Raw genomic sequence first — 24718 nt, 5'->3', positions numbered from 1 at the left:
AGTCACAGTGATGTAGGAGGGGCCTTCATTTCTTTAATACGTAGTTTGTTATAGCAGCCTTATTGTGGAGATTATAAATTTTTTAAAATGTAGTTCATTGTGTACGGTTATGCCTAGGTGTCTCACTTCAAGAGTAATTGGATATTTAATTTGATTGGGTGCCAGGTCAGAAAGTATTTTATCACCCCTTTTTTATATCACATGCGATATTTACTGCTTTTTGATAAATCTAGGCCTTAGTTTCTATATTATTCTTCTGCAATCTTATCCCCGTCTCTACTCTTTCCCCTTATTTCCCCTTCTTCCCTCCTCAACCATTTGCCATCTCTCTCTCTGCACAGCATTCTTGTTGCCTCTCCTTTCTTCCCCAAAAGCTGATTTGAGAGGTGTGGGACCTGGAGAAAAATCAATTTGTATGCCCTCCTCACCAAGAACAATTGTCCTTCCTTCCTCTCACAGGAGAGGAAGGAAGGACAATTGGGGGGAGGATGGACCCCCCCCCTAGGATTAGCTCCTCCCTCTTTTTTCTATTTTCCATGACCTGTTCAGTTCTCTTCCACAGCTCCTGCTCATGACAACTCTCTCCTTGTGGTGTCTCCCTCTGTCAGTTTCTTCCCCTTGCCTCCAACAGCTATGAGAATAGAAAGGCAAGGAAAAGAGGTGGAGAGGGAATGGCTGCAACTGCTGCAGAGAGCCTGCTTCTCCCACCCTGCCTACCCTGCTTCATTCCCTCACTCCTTGGCACAGCCCTGACCACTCTCAGTCCCAACCTGTGCTGAAGGAGCTGCAGAGACGGGAGTGCATGCCCATACTGCTGACAATGGCTCTCGCCACTCAGCTGGTGAGACAGAATAGTGAGCCGGGAGAGGGTTGGGAGAAAGCAGAATCAGCTCTGCCAGGCTCCGGTCACTCCTCTTCCTCTCCCTGGTCCAAAGGATAAAAAAAAAAAAAAAAAAAAATCATTCAGAAGTTTTTTTTTTTTTTTTTTACAAATGATTCAATAAAAATGGTATTTGCACAACTAGACTGGACTTTTTTTTTTTTTTTTTTTTAAAGAATGCAATCCAAGAAGTCTGCAAAGTAAATCTCAACTGCACATACCATACTGAATGTTACTAAAAACATAGCTTCCTAGGAAAAAAGCCATAGCTGGGAGAAATTTAAAATGGATTAAATTTGCTATTTCACTCAACTGAGAATGGTATTGGCACGCACCAGCATTCAGCTAGGCCGAACAGCTATCCTCCATGTGTATCTGCAAAAAGGTACAAGCATCTTTTCTTTAAAATTGTTTTCCATGGAAGTCTGAGTATTGCCACGATTCCACCCTCAAGGCCGCCTTTTAATCTCTACTTCCCTTCAGGCCGATAAAGTACAGTGCGCTCCGAAAACCTGCCCCAAGTTCCCCGGGACGCGTGTCGCAGTAGCGCTTCATTCGGGGGCAGGGCCACAGGCGTTGAGGTCTCCGAATCTGCTCCCGGGCCGGGGAATTGCGCGGCTGGCGCACACGAGTTACGCCTGCCTTGGGCTTCAACAGAGGTAGGGGGGGTTTAGATAGGGCTTGGGGGGTGGAAGAAAAGTTCCCTCCGAGGCCGCTCCAATTTTGGAGCGGCCTCGGAGGGAACGGAGGCAGGCTGCGAGGCCTTGCACTCGCAGGCTGCTGATCTTGCACAGCCTTGCGCGCACCAACCCTTGATTTTAAAGGCTACGCATGTAACTATTAAAATCAGGTGTACTTGTTTGCGCCTGGTACGCGAACAAAAGTACGCGTGGGAGTACTTTTATAAAATCTACCCCTAAGTAAAATGTGCAGCCAAGCTGCATATTTTACTTTCAGAAATTAGCGCCTACCCAAAAGGTAGGCGTTAACTTCTGCCGGCACGGGGAAGTGCACAGAAAAGCAGTAAAAACTGCTTTTCTGTATACCCTCCGACTTAATAGCATGGTGATATTAAGTCAGAGGTCCCAAAAGTTAAATTTAAAAAAAAAAAAAAAAATTGGCCTGCGGCTCGAAAACCAGACGCTCAAATTTTGCCGGCGTCTGGTTTCCGAACCCGTGGCTGTCAGCGGGTTTGAGAACAGACACCGGCAAAATTGAGCATTGGCTGTCAAACTCTGACAGCCGCCGCTCATGTCAAAAAAAAAAAAAGGCGCTAGGGATGCGCTAGTGTCCCTAGCGTCTTTTTACCGCGGTCCCTCATTTAAATACTGAATCGCGTGCACAGGAGAGTGGCCTGTGCGCGCACTGGGAGATCAGGCGCTTGCCTGCGACTTTTACTGAATCGGCCTGCTTGTCGGGGGCTTGTCACAAAACCCAGGCTCTGGGAACTAGCCCAGCAGGGTAATGGAGCACTTTAAGGAAACTGTGCCAGATTTAAAAGTATTTTTCATGGGAAAAAAACCGAAGCAAAAAACAAAAGGAATATTTTGATAAACCTGCCCCACAAAGTTCCTGGCAGCCACCATGCAGGAAATTACCATATAAATAACTTTCAAATATACAGATATTATGTTCTTCTTTGATGTGTGCAATATTCACCTGCAGGGCAGCATTTCTTCCTTGCAGACACAGCGAAGTGCTGCTCCAACACGCTCTTTTCAATCTGTCATCGTGATGTTCTGCGTCAGAGCTGCAGTAGCATATCTTTCAAACACTTTTACAGTTTCAGAGTTCGGTCACAGTCATCACAACTTCTATGCAAACTTAAATTTTCTGTAGTTACACCAAAAACATTGTAGTTTTTCCTCCCCTAGTGTATGAACCTGCGTGTGGGCGAGTCACAAATCTTTGGCACAGGCAGGATCCGGGAGGCCTTGCTCTTAGTAGCTCTGCCTTCTGATTGCTGCGCAACGGAGCACAAGCTCTGCGATCCATAAAATGCCTAGATTTGGCCGTTTGCTTTTTTTTTTTTTCCCTTCAGGTAGTCTCTCGTTTATTGGTTTAAGCTCTCTCTCAAGCTGACGTATTCCTTTAGATTTTCCATCGCAGCAGGGTAACATCAAGAAGGTGGACACAGATGGCTTTCTGCAGTGTAATTTTCCATGGAAATATGCACACGAATATAGGAAAAACAACACCTCGCTCAAAAAAACAGTCCAAAGACCAATTGTGAGTCATCCCAGTATGACCTTTTCCTCCAGCTAATAATAATTCATTAAATCTGCCAAAATGGAAGAAAAATATCAACGCAGAGAACAAGTGGGCCAGTCATCCCCACAGCCTAACAGACATGGGGGCAGCTAGAAAACAGACAACCTGAGATTCCCCCGCAAGCACTATTTTTGCTCACTGAAAGAAAGATTGTGTATTCAGGCATCTGCGTCCGCTTCCATTCAAAACAAGAAGCAAATGCTTCCGCTCAATCTGATATGTCCCCAATGCATGTGTATTTTTTTTTTTTTTTTTAATAAAAAAGGAAAATTATGTTGTGATTCAATTTTCCCAAGAAATTAAACTACATGGAAAATTACAGTCTGATGGGTAAATGCAATGCTCTGAGCATTAAAAAAAAAATAAAAAAAAATTTTCAGGAGCTTGAGCCTCTTCCCTACACATGGGTGGGTGACAGACAAATCTTTCATTCTGCTCAGAGGCCCAGGGTTTGCAATGCACGCTGGAGCGTGAGCTTCACAACTCCCCCCACCAACGGAGGGCAGGGAAGTCAGGATGAAGGGCTATGCTAAGAGAGCTGATCTGGCCTATCAGACTGGCCACTCTAGCTCAAAGCTTATGTTACATTCAATACAAATCTTATTCAACCATTTAATCAATGGGAAAACAATGCAATCAAAACAACCAAACAATGCCCCATCATGGTTTTTTGATAAAAGAAAAAAAAAACAAAAAAACCCGCACAATTGATACATATTTAATTTAAAAAAAAATCTATTTTTATAACCCCTTAACTATCATTCAGAACAAAAAGTCTGATGTACAGAAAGTATACAGAGAATACTCCTGTCCTCTGCGGGGGTACTTGTTTGTTGGAGAGGGGTGATTAACAACAAGGTACCAAACCTTGCATCAGTGCAGTAAAGTGGCATGGCTACCCTATTAGTCCACTTGCATGCAGGGAAATACTGCCCACCGGCTAGCTTAAGAAATGTACTTCATATCACCTTCTATTATTTGTTGTTTGTTTGTTTAACCTTTTATTTCTGTTCATTAGTGCGGTTTGGAATGATCGTGAATCTGAAGTTTTACAGAGCAAAGAACCTAAAATTGCAGCAGAAACAAGGCACTGTTGATTTTCCAGCTGAAAGGGCTGTTTGCATGGAGGAACTTGTCCTTCATTAATAAGAGTGACACCCAGTGGTAAACTTAGAAAACAATTCCAGTATTTTCCCTTAGCCAACAGGAGGATTAATGTAAATTGGTTATTTACTCTCTCAGATAATAGAAAGACTAGGGGGCACTCCTTGAATTTAGCAAGTAGCTCATTTAATACAAATCTGAGAAAATTATTTCTCACTGCATGCATAGTTGAGCTCTGGAATTCATTGCCAAAGGATATAGTTACAGCAGTTAGTGTAAATGGGTTGAAAAAATGCTGGATAAGTTCCTAGAGAAGTCCATAAACCACTATTAATCAATAAGGAATAGTAGCTCGAGATCTATTTAATATTTAGGTGCTTATGACTTAGATTGGCCACGGTTGGACACAGGATGCTGAGTTTGAAGAACCCTTGGGCTGACCCAGTATGGCAATTCTTATTAGGGATGTGAATCGTTTTTTGACTATTTAAAATATCGTCCGATATATTTTAAATCGTCAAAAAATCGTTAGGGCCACGATACAATACCAATTCCCCCGATTTATCGTTAAAAAATCGTAAATCGGGGGAAGGGGGAGGGCAGGAAAACCGGCACACTAAAACCCCCTAAAACCCACCCCCGACCCTTTAAATTAAATCCCCCACCCTCCCGAACCCCCCCCCCAATGCTTTAAATTACCTGGGGATCCGGCGGTGGTCCAGAACGGCGGCGGTCCGGAACGGCCCCCTCAATAGAATCGTGTTGTCTTCAGCCGGCGCCATTTTTCAAAATGGCCACCGCAAAATGGCGGCGGCCATAGACAAAAACGATTCGACGGAGGAGGTCGTTCCGGACCCCCACTGGACTTTTGGCAAGTCTTGTGGGGGTCAGGAGGCCCCCCCAAGCTGGCCAAAAGTTTCCTGGGAGTCCAGCGGGGTTCCGGGAGCGATTTCTTGCCGCGAATCGTTTTCATACGGAAAATGGTATGGCCGGCGCCATTTTCCGTATGGAAAATGGCGCCGGCAGGAGATCGACTGCAGGAGGTCGTTCAGCGGGGGTTCCGGACCGCCGCTGAACGACCTCCTGCACTTATGTGCGGGCAGCACGAGCACGGGGGCCGAATTGTTTAAAAGTATGTGCAGTGACGAAATTGGGCCTTCCCAGTCCGCTCCAAGGAGTGGACTGGGAGGGAACTTCCCGACCCCAGCCCTCTCCCTCTTCTCCCCACCCCCTTAACCAGTCCCTAAAACTTACAATTTTTTTGTTTCACTACTTACTGCTCCCCTGGAGCAGAAGTAGTTTGCGCACGCTGGCTTCCATCCTGCCTAGACCACATTCTCCCCCCCTCCCCCCAATCAGGGCCCAGCAATCATACATGTATGGTCATTTGTGTGCGTGGCCTGGCCCTTTTGAAAGTGCATGTGCAGGGCCCAGTGACGTGTGTAAATGACGATATTTGTGCACGTGGCAGATTTAAGATTTGGCCTTTAATGCTTTCATTTATATACATCTTGCATGCCAATAAATAATGAACAATGAGCTATAACGATTTAAAAAAAAAACCCATAAGAATATAGTAAGAGTGATTTTCACAAATAAGGAGAGTTTCTGAAATTGCTAAATAAAGTTCTCATCTGAAGAAAGGCCCTGGGTAGTGCAACACTTTTTTTTTTTTCTCAAGGGCCAACAAAAAACACAGGCATCACAATCTACTAAGAGCCCACTTCAATAAAGATTTTTTTCCTACAGATACAGCAGGGAGAAAAATGTCTTGAATATGGCCCTCAGCTTCCACATTTCTTCAGCACTGACACACACACAGTTACTAGTGCTGCACTAGAAAAAAACCCAAAAATACTTTTCTTTTTGTTTCCTATCAGCACACGACTCTGGCAAGATAAAGGAAAATTAGTTCTTACCTGTTAATTTTCGTTCCTGTAGTACTACGGATCAGTCCAGACTGTGGGTTGAGCCTCCTGTCCAGCAGATGGAGACAGACCAAAACTGAAAGGGTATCCTATATCAGGACAGAGCTTATCCTGTAGCTCTTCAGTATAACCATTGTCAAAGCAGATAAGAATAAAGACAACAGTAAGAGATCAAGCAAGTAACCAGAGAACTCACTAAAATTAAACAATTGCAACAACACTGAATGGACTCTATATGAACGCCCTTGCATATCCATGGTCATCAATAACAGATGCTTCCGGTGCCTTGAAGGATTATCACCGATGAAAAACATCCAGTAACCTGCAAAAAGAGCTTCGAGTGGACGACAGAAAATACAGGGGAGGGTGTCTGGACTGATCCGTAGTACTACAGGAATGAAAATTAACAGGTAAGAACTAATTTTCTTTTCCCTGTACGTACCCGGATCAATCCAGACCGTGGGATGTACCAAAGCTTCCCTACAAAGAGTGGGACTGAGACAGTCCCGCTCAAAGCACCTGCCGACCAAAGGAACCAGACACTGGCGCCTGTACGTCAAGGCGGTAATGTCGAGCAAAGTTATGCAGGGATTTCCACGTAGCGGCCCTGCATATTTCCTGCAGAGAGACAGATTGACTCTCTGCCCAAGAAGTAGCCTGAGAACGCAAGGAATGAGTCTTTAGGTCCTTTGGAACCGCCCGGCCTTGGCAGATATAGGTCGAAGAAATCGCCTCCTTCAACCACCCAAGAAGCTTGGTTGCCCCTATTTGGATCACTCCACAGAACAAAAAGATGATCTGAGACCCACCAGACGTCATTGGTAACTTGAAGGTAATGCAGTAAAACGCATTTTTACATCAAGGAGGTGAAGATCACTCCCAACTGGACCCGCTATATTCTCAGGAGAGAACGCGGGAAGCTCCACCGACTGATTGACATGAAAGGAAGAAACAACCTTTGGCAAGAAAGAAGGTATGGTCTTGAGAGAAACTCCTGAATCAGAAAACCGCAGAAAAGGCTCCCCACAGGACAACGCTTGAATCTCAGACACCCTTCTGGCGGAGCAGATAGAAACCAGGAAGATGGTCTTTAGCGTCAAATCCTTGAGGGTAGCCCGACGGAGAGGTTCGAAAGGTGCTTCACAAAGAGCCCGAAGGACTAAATTAAGACTCCACGAAGGACAAGTGGCCTGGACGGGCGGCTTCAAATGGTTGGCGCCCTTGAGGAAACTGACAACATCCGGGTGAGACGCTACCACGTGACTCTCAATGGTGCCTAAGAGGGAGCAGAGAGCGGACACTTGGACGCGCAACAAGCTGAAGGAAAGACCCTTGGAGAGACCCTTCTGAAGGAAAGAAAGAATCATAGAAACCGGAGGTGAACGAGCTGAGACACCCGATTCCACGCAGACATTTTCAAAAACTTTCCAAACTCGGACATAAGCATGTGAAGTAGACTGCTTATGGGCTCAAAGCAGAGTGGATATAACTTCCTCTTTATATCCCTTCTTTCTTTGTTTTCGCCATTCAAAAGCCAGGCCGCTAGATAGAAGCGATCCGCCTGGTCGAAAAACACGGGACCCTGCCGGATCAGGCAAGGAAGATGACAGAGGCGAAGAGGACCGTCCGTCGCCAGGTTTACCAGATTCGCGAACCATGGTCTGCGGGGCCATTCGGGAGCCACGAGGATGACTGGTCCCCTGTGAAGTTCTATTCTTTGGAGGATCTTTCCCACTAGAGGCCAAGGAGGAAACACATATAGAAGGATGTTGTGGGGCCAGGGAAGGACTAGAGCATCCACTCCTTCCGAACAGTGCTCCCTCCAGTGGCTGAAGAACCTGGGAGCTTTGGCATTGCTCAAGGTCGTCATCAGGTCCAGGTGAGGCAGACCCCACCTGTTGACGATCAGATCCATTACTCAGTCTGATAACTCCCATTCACCTGGATTGAGACATTGACGACTCAAGAAATCGGCTTGTTCATTCTCCTTTCCCACTACATGGGAGGCTGCTAGGCGCTCCAAGTGATGCTCTGCCCAGGCAAAGAGCTTGCTGGCTTCCAGGGACACCAGGCGCCCCTCTGTCGATTGATATAAGCCACAGTGGTGGAGTTGTCTGAGAGTACTTGCACTGCCTTGCGGCGAATCAGAGGCAGAAAAAAACTGGAGAGCCAGGCGGACTACCCGGGCCTCCAAGCGACTGATGAACCAGCGGGATTGGACTGGGGACCAGTATCCCTGCGTAGCTTGAGACTGGCAGACTGCTCCCCACCTGGAGAGACTGGCATCTGTTGTGACTACAATCCACTGAGGAGTCTCAGAAGGTGTGTCAGCGATAGCCACCACAGTATGTCGGCAATGGTAGAGTCTGAGAGCGGGAGGATTGTCTGAAATTGTTCCGACACCGGTTTCCAGCGGGATAGCAAAGCTTTCTGTAAGAGTCGCATATGTGCAAAAGCCCAGGGGACCAGGTCTATAGTGGAAGCCATGGTTCCCAGCACTTGAAGGTAGTCTCACGCTGGTATCGAAGTGTGCCCCCAGAAATTCCAAGACCTGGGCTGGCTGCAGATTGCTCTTGGGAAAACTGACTATCCATCCGAGAGAGGTGAGGACAGCAAGGACCCGGTCGACTGCCAGCCTGCAGAGGGTCTCCGACTTGGCCTGCACGAGGCAATTGTCCAGGTAAGGATGGACTAGGACTCCTTCTCGCCGGAGAACGGCCGCCACCACCACCATGACCTTTGTAAACGTGTGCGGCGCAGTGGCTAGACTGAAGGCCAGAGCCTGGAACTGAAAATACTGGCCTAGGATGTTGAATCGGAGATACCAATTCGATGTGAGCATCAGAAGTATGTGTAAGTAAGCCTCCGTCAAGTCGAGAGAGGTCAGATATTTGTCGGAGAGAACAGCTGCTATTACCACCCTCAGGGTCTCCATTTGAAAGTGTGGTACCTTGAGGGCCCTGTTGACTTTTGAGGTCCAAGATTGGATGGAAGGAACTGTCCTTTTTTGGCACCACAAAGTAGATTGAATACTGGCCGGCACCGGGACTGGGTCTATGGCCCCCAGCTCCTGAAGCCTGGCAAGAGTCTAACATACGGCAGAATGCTTTCGCTGGCCGCAAGGAGAGACTAGGTACAGATCCAGCAGGTCTCGAGCAAACTCCAATGTATAATCTTTCTCTATTATTTCGAGAACCCACTGGTCCGACGTGATTTTGGCCCATTCCTCCAAGAACAATGAGAGACGACCACCTAAGTTTGGAATGGAGGAATGGACCAGCCAGATCTCATTGGGAGGCAGGCTTTGCGGTGGAGTGCTGTGGATTACCATCTCGGAAGGCACGACGGCCCCGTAAGGAGTGAGACCAGGACTGGGACCTGGAGGAATTTCCTCTAGAGAAGGCACCATGCACTAGATTATTATACCTTCGCTGACCCCGGAAGCGGGAACGGGTAGGGAAAAAGGACCTTGAGGGTTTTGGGGCGGTCCTAAAACATCTTATGGACCTTGTTCTCCCCCAAGGCCTTAATAAGCTGTTCCAGGTCCTCGCCAAAAAGTAGCTTACCCTTGAAAGGAAGTGTGCCTGAGACTTGAAGGAAGAATGCGCCGACCAATTGCGCAGCCAAAGAAGATGTCTGGCCAACACCGCTGAAACCATCGCCTTGGCCTGTACGTGAAGTAAGTCGTAAAGAGCATCCACCCCATACACCACAGCGCCTTCCAACCATTCAGCCTGCTCTGCCTCTGCAGACGAGAGGTCCTGGGTGCTGAGCAATTGTTGAACCCACCTAAGGCTTGCCCGCTGCATGAGACTGCTGCATATCGTTGCCCGAACTCCTAAGGCCAAGACTTCGCAGATACGCTTGATAGAATTCGAGCTTGCGGTCCTGCACGTCTTTCAAAGCAGTGGCTCCCACCACAGAAATAGTGGTGTGCTTGGTGACCGCAGACACAGAAGAATCCACCTTGGGAATTTTAAGCATCTCCAGGCAATCCTCGGGGAGGGGATAGAGCTTGTCCATACCTCTCCCCACTTGCAAGCCCGTCTCGGGAGCTTTCCATTTCCGAAGGAGCAGCAGGTTGTGCATAGGATGGAAGGGGAAAGTGCGTGGAGGAGCCCTGAGTCCCGCCAGGACCGGGTCCACGTGAGCCGGCATCACGGCCGCGATCGTATCCTCCAGAGGAATCTCAATTCCCAGCTCCTGAAGTATGAAGGGAATAAGCGGCTACAGCTCTTCCCTCTGAAACAAGCGGAGCACTCGGGGGTCATCCCCCTCCAGAAGGGGGGCAGGACCAGCCAAATCCACATCCTGATCTGGTGCCACAGGTGGAGCCAGAAGATCCGGGGGTGGAGGACCCCCAGGTACCACTCGAACCTGAACGGACCCCTGCGCATTCGGTGCCGCAGGAGCGAGCAGAGAGGGCATCTGTGGAATTTTAGCAGGGGGAGGACCCGGAGGAGGTTCCTGCTCTTCTTGTAAACTAGCCAAATAAGATTTGTGCATTAATAGCACAAATTCCGAAGAAAAATGTGGCCTGGATTTTCCGGAGGGGAGGGGGCCTCGCCCTGAGCCCACACGAGGCTCAAATTGGGTGGAGAAAACTAAAAGTCAGGCTTTTCTGTCTCCTGCAGCTCTGAATTGGGAGCTGCAGAGATCCCCAAAATGGCTGCTGTTCCCGCCTCGGGAACAGCCTGGCCATGCGGTGAGAGGACCTCCCTTGGGTAGTCTGCTTGATCGCTGCCGGGGAGGGGCCCTCCCCATCCGGCAGGCACCCCGAGCAAAGCCCTTCGCGGGAGAGCTGCAAAAGCAGGCTCCCTGCAGGCCAGGCACCGATTAGAACGCAGCATGACTGCAGAGAAAAAAAGCCACGAGGAGAGCTAAAAATAGCTGAGCTGTCTGGTGCTGAGGAGCAGGTGAATGAACACTGCTCGCTCCCTAGTTAAATAACAAAAGCTGCCAGTGAAAACAGTCAGCACTTAAGCTGAAGTACAAGCCTCTTTTTTTTTTTAAACTTTAAAAATGCAGGGGAATGAGCGTCTCGAGAGATAGTGAGGCAAATGGTAGCTAAATAGGGGGAGGGACTGGACCACCAGTATCAACCCAACAGAAGGTTCACCAGGAAGGGAGCCTAGGCTGCATAAAACAAGGGGTTAAAACCCCCCCTAGGCCCCCCCCCAAGAGCGAGGAGACAGCGCTATCTCCTGAGAGAGACAGAGCCTGTTCAAAGTCTGACAAAACTGTCTTTTTTTTTTTTTTTTAGTTTAAAGAGAATAAAAATACTTGCTTGATCTGACAGAAATAAAAGAAAAGAAACCCAACAGGGTAAAAGGCTAAGGAATTAAGCCAGGGAACCACAGGGTGAACTGCCGGCATCTGCCGGAGACAAACACTGAAGGGCTGCAGGGTAGGCTCTGTCCTGATATAGGATACCCTTTCAGTTTTGGTCTGTCTCGATCTGCTGGGCAGGAGGCTCAACCCACGGTCTGGACTGATCCGGGTTATGTACAGGGAACTGTGGTCTAAAAATCTGTTTAAATTGTTCTTTCGCACTGTACCAAAAAAGGGCCCTAATATCAAAGCAACAATATTTATCTAATGAGTGGTCAGAATAAAAATCCCAACAAAACATGTCAGCCAAAATGTTCAACTTACTTTTTACTGAAAAAAGTTGAATTCTGTCGTCTCTTCGTGAATCCAACAGGTAAAATTTTCAGGTCTATATGGTGCTTCCGAGCCCTGTTCTTCATGAAATTAAGCTAAAATATAATTCACAAAAGAGCAAGTTTGCAAACAGAAAATGTGATTTAGCAAGAGCCGAAAATTAAAACCAGGATCAACCAAAAAATGTTGTTTAGGAATCAGAGCTGTCAAGTTTACAAAAGCATAACATCAAGGTATCTCCCATAACTAGTTAAAGTCTCTTGCACAGATTTCTACAACGCAAAACTCAATGGTGTGAAGAAAATGATATAAATCAGCAAGAGTTGGGGCTGCCAGGATGAATGGCAAAGCGAGTGCTATAAGATGCCACAAGTCCTAGTGGAAACGCAGGTGCTCAACATGCAACTGTTTGTCTGGTAGGCAATGCAGTAGACTTAGGAGGTCAGATGTCTGGGCAACAGCCATGCTCATACTGCTGGCTAATATAGGTTACTACAAAGCTCAACATGGGAAGGGAGGGGTGCTGGGGATGAATAAGACAGGGGACCATGAATGCTCCCCCTCCACAACAGGGTGGAGTACAAAGGAGGAAGATGGCAAAAAAACAAACCAAAACCTGCCTTTGATAAGGAATGATATCTTACAAACGGCACGCTGTGGCTGGCAGCACAACGTACAGAGTAACTGGGCAGACTGGATTGGCCGTCTGGCTTTGTCTGCAGTATACGCATTAATGTTCTTGCAGGGGGGGGGGTGTGTAACTTTCTGCATGGGTGACCGTACATGCACCGGGGCCACCTGCGAATTCTCAGCTTATGCACATAAATCCGCTTTGAAAATTCAGGCTAAAGCCTGCAGGTAGGAAGTATGCAGAAGCTCTGGCATGACACGAGCTGTTTGAAAAACTACCCTCCTTGTAAATACTCTGCTCATTACATCACTGGAAATTTGCATTGGCTCCTCCCATTTGTGCTGTCAGCAACAGGTTTCTGCCAATGGAAGATCAGAGTCTCCGCCCCTTGCGCTGAAACTGGCAGCTGCTCTGCTCCTTCATCAATTAATTACCTGCCTCAGCACAGTTTGTGAGCGAGGACTGCTGCTGATCTCTGACATTTAATATCATCAGGAGGTGGTGTGCCATTTTTGTAAAGTTGAAGATGTTGTTATGAACTGGAAATGACTGTTGAAGAAATATTTAGATAGATATCGCAAATACTCGAGGCAGAGTTTTGATCAAAGCATGGCCTGTGTCAGTTAACACAGTAACTTAGTAAACAATAGTGGGAAGAGACATAAATGACCCATCTAACCTGCTATTAGTCCAGTGCTTCTTCATCATCATCCTACGGATTCGCTGGTCTCACCACATTTATTTGGAGATATCTATCTGAACATAAGAACATGCTATACTGGGTGAGACCAAGGGTCTATCAAGCCCAGCATCCTGTTTCCAACAGTGGCCAATCCAGGCCATAAGAACCTGGCAAGTACCCCAAAACAGTCTATTCCATGTTACCATTGCTAGTAAAAGCAGTGGCTATTTTCTAAGTCAACTTAATTAATAGTAGGTAATGGACTTCTCCTCCAAGAACTTATCCAATCCTTTTTTTTTTTTTAAACACAGCTATACTAACTGCACTAACCACATCCTCTGGCAACAAACTCCAGAGTTTAATTGTGCATTGAGTGAAAAAGAACTTTCTCCGATTAGTTTTTAATGTGCCACATGCTAACTTCATGGAGTGCCCCCTAGTCTTTCTATTATCCGAAAGAGTAAATAACCGATTCACATCTACCCGTTCTAGACCTCTCATGATTTTAAACACCTCTATCATATCCCCCCTCAGCCGTCTCTTCTCCAAGCTGAAAAGTTCTAACCTCTTTAGTCTTTCCTCATAGGGGAGCTGTTCCATTCCCCTTATCATTTTGGTAGCCCTTCTCTGTACCTTCTCCATCGCATTTATATCTTTTTTGAGATGCGGCGACCAGAATTGTACACAGTATTCAAGGTGCGGTCTCACCATGGAGCGATACAGAGGCATTATGACATTTTCAGTTTTATTCACCATTCCATTCCTAATAATTCCCAACATTCTGTTTGCTTTTTTGACTGCCGCAGCACACTGAACAGATGATTTCAATGTGTTATCCACTATAACGCCTAGATCTCTTTCTTGGGTGGTAGCACCTAATATGGAACCTAACATTATGTAACTATAGCATGGGTTATTTTTCCCTATATGCACCACCTTGCACTTATCCACATTAAATTTCATCTGCCATTTCGATGCCCAATTTTCCAGTCTCACAAGGTCTTCCTGCAATTTATCACAATCTGCTTGTGATTTAACTACTCTGAACAATTTTGTATCATCTGCAAATTTGATTATCTCACTCGTCGTATTTCTTTCCAGATCATTTATAAATATATTGAAAAGTAAGGGTCCCAATACAGATCCCTGAGGCACTCCACTGCCCACTCCCTTCCACTGAGAAAATTGTCCATTTAATCCTACTCTCTGTTTCCTGTCTTTTAACCAGTTTGTAATCCACGAAAGGACATCGCCACCTATCCCATGACTTTTTACTTTTCCTAGAAGCCTCTCATGAGGAACTTTGTCAAATGCCTTCTGAAAATCCAAGTATACCACATCTACCGGTTCACCTTTATCTACATGTTTATAAACTCCTTCAAAAAAGTGAAGCAGATTTGTGAGGCAAGACTTGCCTTGGGTAAAGCATTATTTTGAACTCTTTAAAACTTTGTTGGATAAGCTTAGTAACAGAATCTAAAGTGACTTAACGAGTCTGTGATTCTTTAAGAGGCTGATTTATTGCATATGATACATTAACAAAATTACTAACAGGACTCATTATCTTGTGACCTATGATTAAAACTGGAGGAAGTGTTTTACTTATTCATTTTTGATGTGCGCCCCTTAGAATTAATATAAGGATTGCATTTCACGTTTCTTTTCTGTAGGTTTTGATTGTTCACACCCGTGAGGGTGGATTGTGGTGATTCTGCAGTACAAAAAAAAATGGCATGGGTCAAACAGCTCCATTTACTGTATCCCTCCCCTTTCCTGGATCTCAAAGCAGATCTGCTTCAAAATGTGCCCAAGCCCCAATCGGGCTAAAGGCTTGAACTCTACTCCAGCCAGGCCATGAGGCTGATCACAGCACTGCTGCTTTAAAAAGCCCATTTACAGGACCCCGGCTTTAGTGGTTTCTTTGAAGCTCTTGCCTTCTCTGCTCTTTTTCTGGCAAAAATGACTTGCACAACAGAAGCAGGCATGGGGGCACTTTTCCCAGAAAAGTCTTTAGGGGAGAGAGTGACTGTCAGGGTCAGTCTGGCTGGCTCATTCAGACTTGAAAGGGACAGCACCTCCCAAAGAGATGTCAGAATATCCTCACCCAGTCCCCGAAAATGTTGGCATCTCTTGCCTCTGAATCTTTATCTGCATTGGTCTACTTACAAATCTACAACTCGTTGGTCTGTGCAGCAAAACATCTCTGGCAGCGCAATCAGAAGATCTTCCCACATCTTCCAGAAAACGATAGTCTGAGTTTTGAAGAAAGGAAAGGAAAAAAAAAAAAAAAAAGTGTCTCTTATTTCGTTTACTTGCGCCATGTGAAAACTGGGGACGGTTCTAGTCTTAAAAGGGCACAATGAAGGGAAACATATGAGCAAGATCATGAAAGGGCAATTGTACCAGCAAGTGAACTCAAAATATCAGGACTCTTCAAATATGACTGCGAAGGAGAGGATACATGTAAAATAAACAGAAAGTCATAAACGGCACAAAGGAAATGAACTACAATTCAGTATGGGGGATCTTTTTAACAGCATGCTCATTTTAAACATAGGCAGCTAAGCTGTAGCTGAAAAGTCACCTAACTCTAGCTAGCTAGATTTAAAGCCAGTCAGAGCTGCCTAGCCTACCCGACTAGGGCTGAAGATTGGCAATAGACCGCTAAGTCAGTACCCCTGACCTAACCATATTCCCAGGACTGCCCAGAATTCATGCAAAATTTTTGCTTCATTTCTCTCAGACAAGATAGCCAACATTGGCGCTACTTTTCCCAGCATATACACCCCTTACAAACAAACCCAGTCTCTGAACCAAATCTGAACCAGTAACCACTACCGAGGTATTACAAACCATTAACATGCTTAACTCATCATCTTCACCATTAAACCCTTGTTCAACAGCACTACTAAAATTTTCCAGTCACATAATTTTGGATTCAAAAACACAAATCATTAACCGTTCTCTATTTTCAGGTTACATGCCTTCACATCTTAAAAAATGTTGAGATTACTTACCTGATAATCTCGTTTTCCTTAGTGTAGACAGATGGACTCGGAACAAATGGGTATAGTATGCTCGTGCTAGCAGTTGGAGACGGATCTGACGTCAGCACGGGTGTATATATACCCCCACAGGAAGCGTAGCAACTTAGTAATCTTCCTTGCAAAAGCTGTTATGGATGTGTGTGTACTGACGCTCAGTGAAAAGTGAAACAGGATTCCCCTGACCGATTGATAGTAGCTGGAGACCGCCAGCATTCCCAACCGGAAGGCGTTGACACCTGGTAGAGTGTACGCTCTTATGGAAACAGATGACATGGCTTACCTTGAATCGGTGAAACCCATGTACACAGGCAGCTGGGCGGGATGCTGAGTCCATCTGTCTACACTAAGGAAAACGAGATTATCAGGTAAGTAATCTCAACATTTCCTATCATGTAGCCAGATGGACTCAGAACAAATGGGATGTACAAAAGCTTTACTCCCAGCCTGGGCGGGAGGCTGCCTGAGGACCCTGTAGGACCGCCCTCGCAAATGCTGTGTCCTCCCTGGCCTGGACATCCAGATGGTAGAACCTGGAGAAGGTATGGAGGGAGGACCACGTCACCGCTTTACAGATTTCTGCAGGCGACAGCATCCTGGATTCTGCCCAAGATGCCGCTTGTGCTCTGGTAGAATGAGCCTTGACTTGTAGAGGTGGAGACTTCCCAGCCTCCACGTAAGCTGCTCTGATGACTTCTTTAATCCAGCGGGCTATGGTGGGCCGAGAGGCCGCTTCCCCTTGTCGTTTCCCACTGTGCAGGACGAACAAATGGTCCGTCTTTCGTACTTCTTGTGTCATTTCCAGATATCTGGGCAGCATTCTGCCGATGTCGAGATGGCGTAGCAAACGCCCTTCTTCAGATTTCTTCAAACCCGCCGTGGTAGGCAAGGATATAGTTTGGTTAAGGTGAAACTGTGAGACCACTTTAGGTAGAAAGGAGGGAACCGTGCGAAGATGGATAGCCTCTGGAGTGATTCTGAGAAAGGGATCACGACAGGACAGCGCTTGTAGCTCTGAGACGCGGTGTGTGGAACACACCGCCAATAGGAACACCATCTTCAAGGTTAGAGAACGCAGAGACATGCCCCGAAGGGGTCTGAAGGTGGATCCTGCGAGGAAATCCAAAACAAGGTTGAGGTTCCACAAAGGCACTGGCCACTTCACTGGCGGACGAATGTGCTTAACTCCTTTCAGGAAGCGAGACACATCTGGATGCGTGGCAATGGTCTTGCCATCCCTCCTGGGACCATAGCAAGACAGTGCAGCCACCTGGACTTTGATGGAGCTTAGGGAGAGACCCTTCTGAAGCCCATCTTGCAGGAAATCCAGAACAATAGGGATTGTGGTCGCATGTGGATTGGTGCCATGAGTGTCGTACCATGCTTCAAATATTCTCCAGATCCTTACGTAGGTGAGGGAAGTGGAAAACTTGCGTGCTCGGAGAAGTGTATCTATCACGGGCTCCGAGTAACCTCTTTTCTTCAGTCTAGCCCTCTCAATGGCCAGACCGTAAGAGAGAATTGAGTCTGATCCTCGTGGAGTATGGGACCTTGACGTAGAAGGTCCCGAAGAGGAGGCAGGGGAAGGGGCTCCCCTGCTAGTAGTCTTCTCATGTCCGCGTAGAAAGTAGATTTGGAAACACGCTCAGCGAGCGTGCAGGCTCTCCAAACTGCTTTGGAGACGGAAATTACTAAGTTGCTACGCTTCCTGTGGGGGTATATATACACCCGCACTGACGTCAGATCCGTCTCCAACTGCTAGCACGAGCATACTATACCCATTTGTTCTGAGTCCATCTGGCTACACGACAGGAAAAAAGCAATTGTTCATCCTTTACCCAAGCAAAAACGTCTCCAATTTCAATGATCCAGCTAATTTTCGTCCAAAATCTTCACTTTTTTCCTTACAAAAGTAACGGAATCATGTGTTCTAGTTCAGTTAACAGAATGTGACAAAAATTCAGTCATTGATCAATATCAATTTGATTTCCACCGTTATCACAATACAGAAATCCTTCTCTTATACAGCACTTAAATCATGCTCAGAGGATCTGACATGGGTACTTGTTATATGTTAATTCTACTAGACGTAAATTCAGCATTCAATACAATAAACCATAGCATCCTCCTAACCCGTTTGAATGATGCCGGAATATCTTGACCGGTGCTCTTGAGGAATAATAAGTTGTGTATTGTTTCTCTGTTCCTAATGAGGAAATGCCGACGGGTTGTGTATTGAACCTCAGACTCTGAACAATCAGGAGACTTCCTTCGTTAAGATATGCATATGCCAAGTAACACATAGATATCAAGCACTGTGATGGATGTGTACTCAGGATACAAGAAAGTAATATACAAAGAAAGGCAGAGGAAATACCCTATATAGTCAAACAAGAAATGCTGGTGTGTTCAAGATAAGAAAAGGTATAAAGGTGTGACTAGAGCAAATGATCAGTGTCTGGTATTCACTTCTGCTAACTTTTTGGCTGGACAGCATAGCAGATTGGATATTAGTCCCTACAGAATCTTATCTTATACTTTATTTGCCTGATTGATTTTATTTAGTTTTATATAACATTCTGTATTGCTTTCTTACATCTCTCACTAATAAAGCGTTTTGCTTAAATTTAAAAGACTGCCTGAACTGCTTATTTAAGAAACAGGATTAACACTCTTTGTTTTCCTCTTATCTTTCTGAATGGTCTTACCAAGTGCAGATGGACTCTTCCTCTTCTTGGCACACCATTGTTATGGGTGTACCACAAGGTTCTGGTCTCGCCACAGCTCCTCCCTGACCTCACCTTTCAACTCTTGGCCTCATTTTCAAAATCTACACAGACTACATTCAGATCTTTTTTCCCTTGAAAACTTCATTAACTGCTACTGCTGACTTTGCTATATTTTGCCTTTCAATCATAAAAAGTTTGTTCTCCCATAACCGGCTAGCACTAAACCTTAAAAAAAAACCAAAAACCTGAAGTTCTCGTTCTAAGTCATTGCATTAAATATGAGATCCCAGACTGTTACAATAATCAAATTCTCCATATATCTAAGAAGGTACAGAACCCTAGGGGTCACATTTGACTCACCTCTGTCCATGAAACCACATTTCACACATTACAAAAACCTGGTTTCTGAAATTAAAGATGCTATGACACATTGAACCGTATTTAGATCAGAATGATTTCAGAACTTTTCTCCAATCCTTCATTTTTTCCCCCCATCAATAGATTACTGTGACTCACTTTTCATTGGTCTACCACAAAACATTCTTCACGCCTTGCAGATTATGCAAAATGCAGCAGCACAGCTTTCGACCGCTTCCAATATATGCAATCATATTACACCAGTTTGTTCTCTCTCCAGTGGCTAACAGTGACATGGAGAATTCGATATAGACTGGCCACCATTATCCATAATCTAATATATAACATCACCTCCCCTTGGACACAAGCAACACTCACGTTTCTATACCCCCAGCAGAACGTTACGCTCATCACAGCTGTTACTCGATATCTCTTCACCACATCACACCCGTCTTGACTGCACGAGAGAATGTCTCTTTTCAACTGCTGCTGCAGCATTGTGGAACTCCCTTCCTTTCCAACTCCTCAATATTAGTAACTCAGAGGAATTCGAGGAAGCCCTAAAAACATTTCTTCAATCAAGCCTTCAAAGATTTAACATCAGACTCCTGCGGTTAATCAGTTAATATGTCCTCCCCCCCTCTCCCCAAATGTGCCTGTCATTTTTTATAAGTTTTATTTCTTTAAATATATATGTATGTGTTGATTTTTACTATGAATTTCTTTTTATGGATGTTTCTATGTTACCTGCCCTGAACTTTGGAGGGTGCAGGATACAAGAGATTTTAAAATCAATGCAAGTTGTTAAATCTAGCCAGTGACACTGATCTGCTCGGAGGTGGCAAATTTTCAAATAGAGGCCCTTGTTGGCTAATTTCTTATGTAGATTGATGGATTGGCTTTGAATATCGGTCCCTGATTCATTAAAAAACAAACAAAAAACCCCAAAAACTGAAGGTACCCAATGAAATTATCCAGCAGGTTTAATATTAACAAATGGACGGATTTCTTCACACAACACAGAGCTAACTTATGGCACACATTGTCAAAGGAAACTAGAATTTCTGTACCATGTGATACCTTTTATTAGACAAGAAAAAAAAGAAAAAAAGTAGTTCACAAGATGCCAAAACCATCTAGATTCCTTTTTCAGATGTGTCCTATCTGAAGAGCCATAAGTGGTCTCTAGAGCTCATGCACTAGAAACATCTCGTTGTGCAGGGATGGAAAGATATTTAGAAAGCTTCAATGCCAGCCAAAATATTTAGGAGTTAGGGGGAAACAAGAATTTTTTCTTATAAATTTACTTCTGTTTTTTTTCACTTGCTTTTTTTTTTTTTTGCCTACAATGCTTCCCCCCTCCCCCCATTTGGTTTGCTCTAATTTTTTGTTTCTTTGCTTATTTTGTTCTTTCTGCTTTTCTGAAGGTAAAAGGGGGAAAAAAAGAAATGGGATTTTGCTTTCAGTGATTTCTTCTTTTTTGGGGGCTTTGGTGGAAGCACAGCATAGAGCAGCCAAAAGCAATCATCTACCCCCGACTCTTCCCATCAGTTTCTTGCCCACATTTATCCATGTTATTTCCCTTGTTTAATGTATCCGCATTCTTACATGCTTGTTACTGTTAAAATATAAACCGAAGTGATATGTAATTTTGCTACATGAACTCCGGTATATAAAAATGTTAAATAAATAAATAAATAAATAAATATTCTCTCCCCCAGACCCCTGCTTCCTTTTCTACCTAACCTGAAACACCTCTGGCTGCAGCTGCTCCTCCCTCTCACTGGCCTGGCTGCTGAGTCTCTGCCAGGTTGTACCCCCTCCTCCTGTACTCCATTATCCAGACAGGGAAACCACGGTTTTTACCACCTCTGTGGTTGCAAGTCCACTAAAAAGGAGTTACATATTGAGACCTCATGGACTGCTGCAGTCCTTCGGACCCATACGCCATGATCCTCACAATCTGGACAGCTGGATATTCTTTCCCTATGAGCAGTCCATTTAGCTGAGAGAGGATGGATAGAGCTTTTTCTGTGGCCACACCTATTTTTTGGAATAGCAAACAGCTACCTGCACTCCCACATTCAGAAAGCCGCTAAAAACTTCTGTCAGGCGGCCTTCCAAGTTGAATCCTCTTAGGTCTTTACAGTTGTTGGCTACAGTTCACAAACAGCTTTTAGAAAGATTTCTGGCACATCTATTTTTTTTTTTTTTGTCGTGTCTTAGTTTTATTTTGAGTGTTTTACCATAACCCGCTTTGAATTTTGTCGAAATGCGGGATATAAATCAATACCTTTAAATAAATAGGATGTTGTGGAGACAAATTTGTGGAAGGTAAGTCAATGAGAGGCCATCGGACACACCTGTCCGGGTACAGTCCTAGATTCATCACTACACGACTGTACATATGCCCAGCCTCTTATACAAGAACTCTTCTCAGTACCTGATACTTGCCACTCTTAGAGACAGGGGTAGGTAGATACTTTTGATTCGATTCAGCATAGCAGTGCTTTGATGAACATCCACTTACCACTAAGTAGAGTCATTTCATCAAACTGGCTTATGGAAACAAATGCTGCTTTATCTCGGACACCACTGCATCGGATGGTAGCTTTGTGCTTCTTCACACAAGGTAAGCTTAAAAGGATTTAAAAAAAATAAAAAAAAGTGCATGCCCGATTTATTTTCTATGCACGAGCAAGAAAAGAAAGAACATAACAAAAACTAAAAACAGACTACCTGCAGGAGTACTTCATGCAACGTGGACATCTGTATTTTGCTTCTTCAGAGCCACAGGTCTCACAACTTTAAGATAAAACAAGAGATAAAACACACAGTGCTGTAGTTATATTATGCAAAAATATGATTTAATAAACAATCTTCATGTCTTTACCACTATGGCACCAACCCAGCAATCTTTCCAAAACAAATTTACAAAAATAAGCAAGTGTCAGAGCCCATTACCTCTCCCCTCCCACCTTAAATTTTTATTGCTATACACTGGAATGCACCACAATTTTAGAACATACTCTAATACTCTGGCCTCCCCTTCGCTTTAAAAAGGAAGCCCAGCAGGATATTTTTTCGAATGTTTCTGCTCAGGGAGCAGAGTACAAATTGCAAATAAGAGAAAGGGGATCAGAACTGGCCACGTCGTAATCTGGGACAATTTCCATAAAGAGACCAGAGGGTGAAGTTGCTATACAGCCAACTCCAAAAGCATAGTAAAATACATAAAAGATGGTAGAAAAAGGCCAACTAACCCATTCAATCTGCACATTTATTCTGGTCCATACTGCCAAGGACATATACTATCTGCCCTCTGCAGAAGCCAGTCTGCCAGTCAGGTTTTGTCTTCCTCCTTGGTTCTCCATGCTGCACAAGTAAGCAGCCAGGTTTCCACATCCATCAGCCTTACCCCCATCTCTCTGAATCTCACCTCTAAGTCCTGTAACAATCCAGTCACCAAAACCAGAGAGACTACTATTCGAACATCAAGCTTCCTAAAGCCTGGTGGCCTTGCCGGACAGTACCCAGTCAACCTGCTGGCATGGACTCATTTGGTTTCTAGAAAGTTTAGCCTGCTGGTGCCAGTCTGGCTACCCATGTTCTACAGTGTGCTCATGCCTATTTTTTTTTTTTAATCAGCCTTCTGGATAGTACCTAGTTACCACTCCAACCCAGTTGAAGTCTGGGGAATTGAGGCTGGACAGTGTCAAACTGGTTATCCTATGGCCTGATTCAACCTTTTCCCTACCATAACTAACCCAAGCATATCCAGATTCCATTACAAGTTCTGGCCTCAGTTACCTCTGCTGGCAGGCTATTCCAGGATTTTGTCATCATCCTCTTTAAATTCCTACAGTCCCAAATTTAATTCAACATCCAGGCCCTCAGATTTCTTACCAGTAAGTTTTGTAATATTCATACCATCAACAAAATTAGCAAGACTGTCTGAAAGCATCCAGCCTCTCCATATGGTCAATGATGTTTGGGTTTTAACCCTGCTCTCATTGTAGATTGATTAAAACAGCTTTCTTGAAAGCTTGATACACCTGTACCACCACTTTTAAAGTTTTAACTGTTGTGCCGTGCAAATGACACCAGTCTCATTGGAAACTGGATGCATTTGTACCAATGCATTTAGGGTTGTAACTGCCGCTCCATACAAGTTACCCCAGAGTAGTTAGGCTTTAACCATGGCAGCCTAATACAATTCAATGCAGTCATTCCACTGTTTTCATTTAACAAAGTCTGATGCAGTTATACCTCCACTCTCCAATGACTGGCCTGCTTTTTCCTCTCATTGGCCCCACCAAATTTCATATTGCTGAGCACGCAAGCCCCCTCTTTCATTCCTTCCACCAAATAATTCTCCTCATGACATTTTCCTTTTGATGGTTTTGTAAACAAACATTTCACAAAAAAAAACAAAACCCCACACAGAATCAAGGATTCACAATAAAAAAAAATCCAAATCTTTTCTTGTAATTGCATTTTACGTTCTATAAATCCCAGTGTTTTTCCCCATTTTATTTTTGCATTCAGTCTGTCTCTTGAACTAATCCTGAGCATATAAAATGTATACAAGTGTAATCAGCAAAAAAAAAATAGTACACACTGGTTTTCCAATTTTAAATACTGCGGTACTGGAAAGGGTAATAGCTTTTAAAAATGGAAACTTTATATTTAACTATGCAATTTTAATACTATAGCAATTTTCAAAAGTCTATTTGTGCACATAAAGTGCACATAATTAGAAAAGTAGTCCAAGTGCCTGTAACTAAAAACTCACCTGAGCTAAAAAATTCTAACTTATCCCTATCAATTAAAAAACAGAATAAAAATACAAACAAAAAACAAACCTTGAAATGTTTGTATACTAATGCCAGAAGTCTAAGAAGTAAGATGGGAGAATTAGAAGGTATAGCAGTAAATGATGACATAGACATAATTGGCATCTCAGAGACATGGTGGAAAGAGGATAACCAATGGGACAGTGCTATATGGGGGCACAAATTATATCACAGTGACAAAAGAGCACCTGGGAGGCGGTCTGGCGCTTTATGTCCAGGATGGCATAGAGTCCAAAAGGATAAACATCCTGCATGAGACTAAATACAAAATTGAATCTTTATGGGTAGAAATCCCTTGTGTGTCAGGGAAGACTACAGTGATAGGGGTATACTACCGTCCACCTGGTCAAGATGGTGAGATGGACAGTGAAATGCTAAGAGAAATTAGGGAAGCTAACCAAATTGGTAGTGCAGTAATAATGGGAGACTTCAATTACCCCAATATAGACTGGGTAAATGTATCATCGGGTCACACTAGAGAGATAACGTTCCTGGATGGAATAAATGATAGCTTTATGGAGCAATTGGTTCAGGAACCGACGAGAGAGGGAGCAATTTTAGATCTAATTCTC

General features: G+C 44.5%; 1 protein-coding gene across 1 annotated transcript in view; it reads right to left on the bottom strand.

Annotated features, from left to right (window-relative positions):
- LOC115100413 (box C/D snoRNA protein 1-like) overlaps positions 1 to 24718 on the bottom strand; it is a 48049-nt gene that overhangs the window by 18328 nt on the left and 5003 nt on the right. Inside the window, exons 2-5 of the mRNA XM_029618870.1 lie at positions 22030 to 22095; positions 21821 to 21927; positions 15327 to 15412; positions 11839 to 11942 (exon numbers count right to left, since the gene is read on the bottom strand). Coding sequence (XP_029474730.1) covers positions 11839 to 11942; positions 15327 to 15412; positions 21821 to 21927; positions 22030 to 22095 — 363 coding nt within the window. The remainder of the gene's footprint in view (positions 1 to 11838; positions 11943 to 15326; positions 15413 to 21820; positions 21928 to 22029; positions 22096 to 24718) is intronic.

Source organism: Rhinatrema bivittatum, chromosome 10 (assembly GCF_901001135.1).
Source record: "Rhinatrema bivittatum chromosome 10, aRhiBiv1.1, whole genome shotgun sequence".
NCBI lineage: Eukaryota > Metazoa > Chordata > Amphibia > Gymnophiona > Rhinatrematidae > Rhinatrema > Rhinatrema bivittatum.
This window is presented reverse-complemented; position numbering and strand designations above follow the sequence as displayed.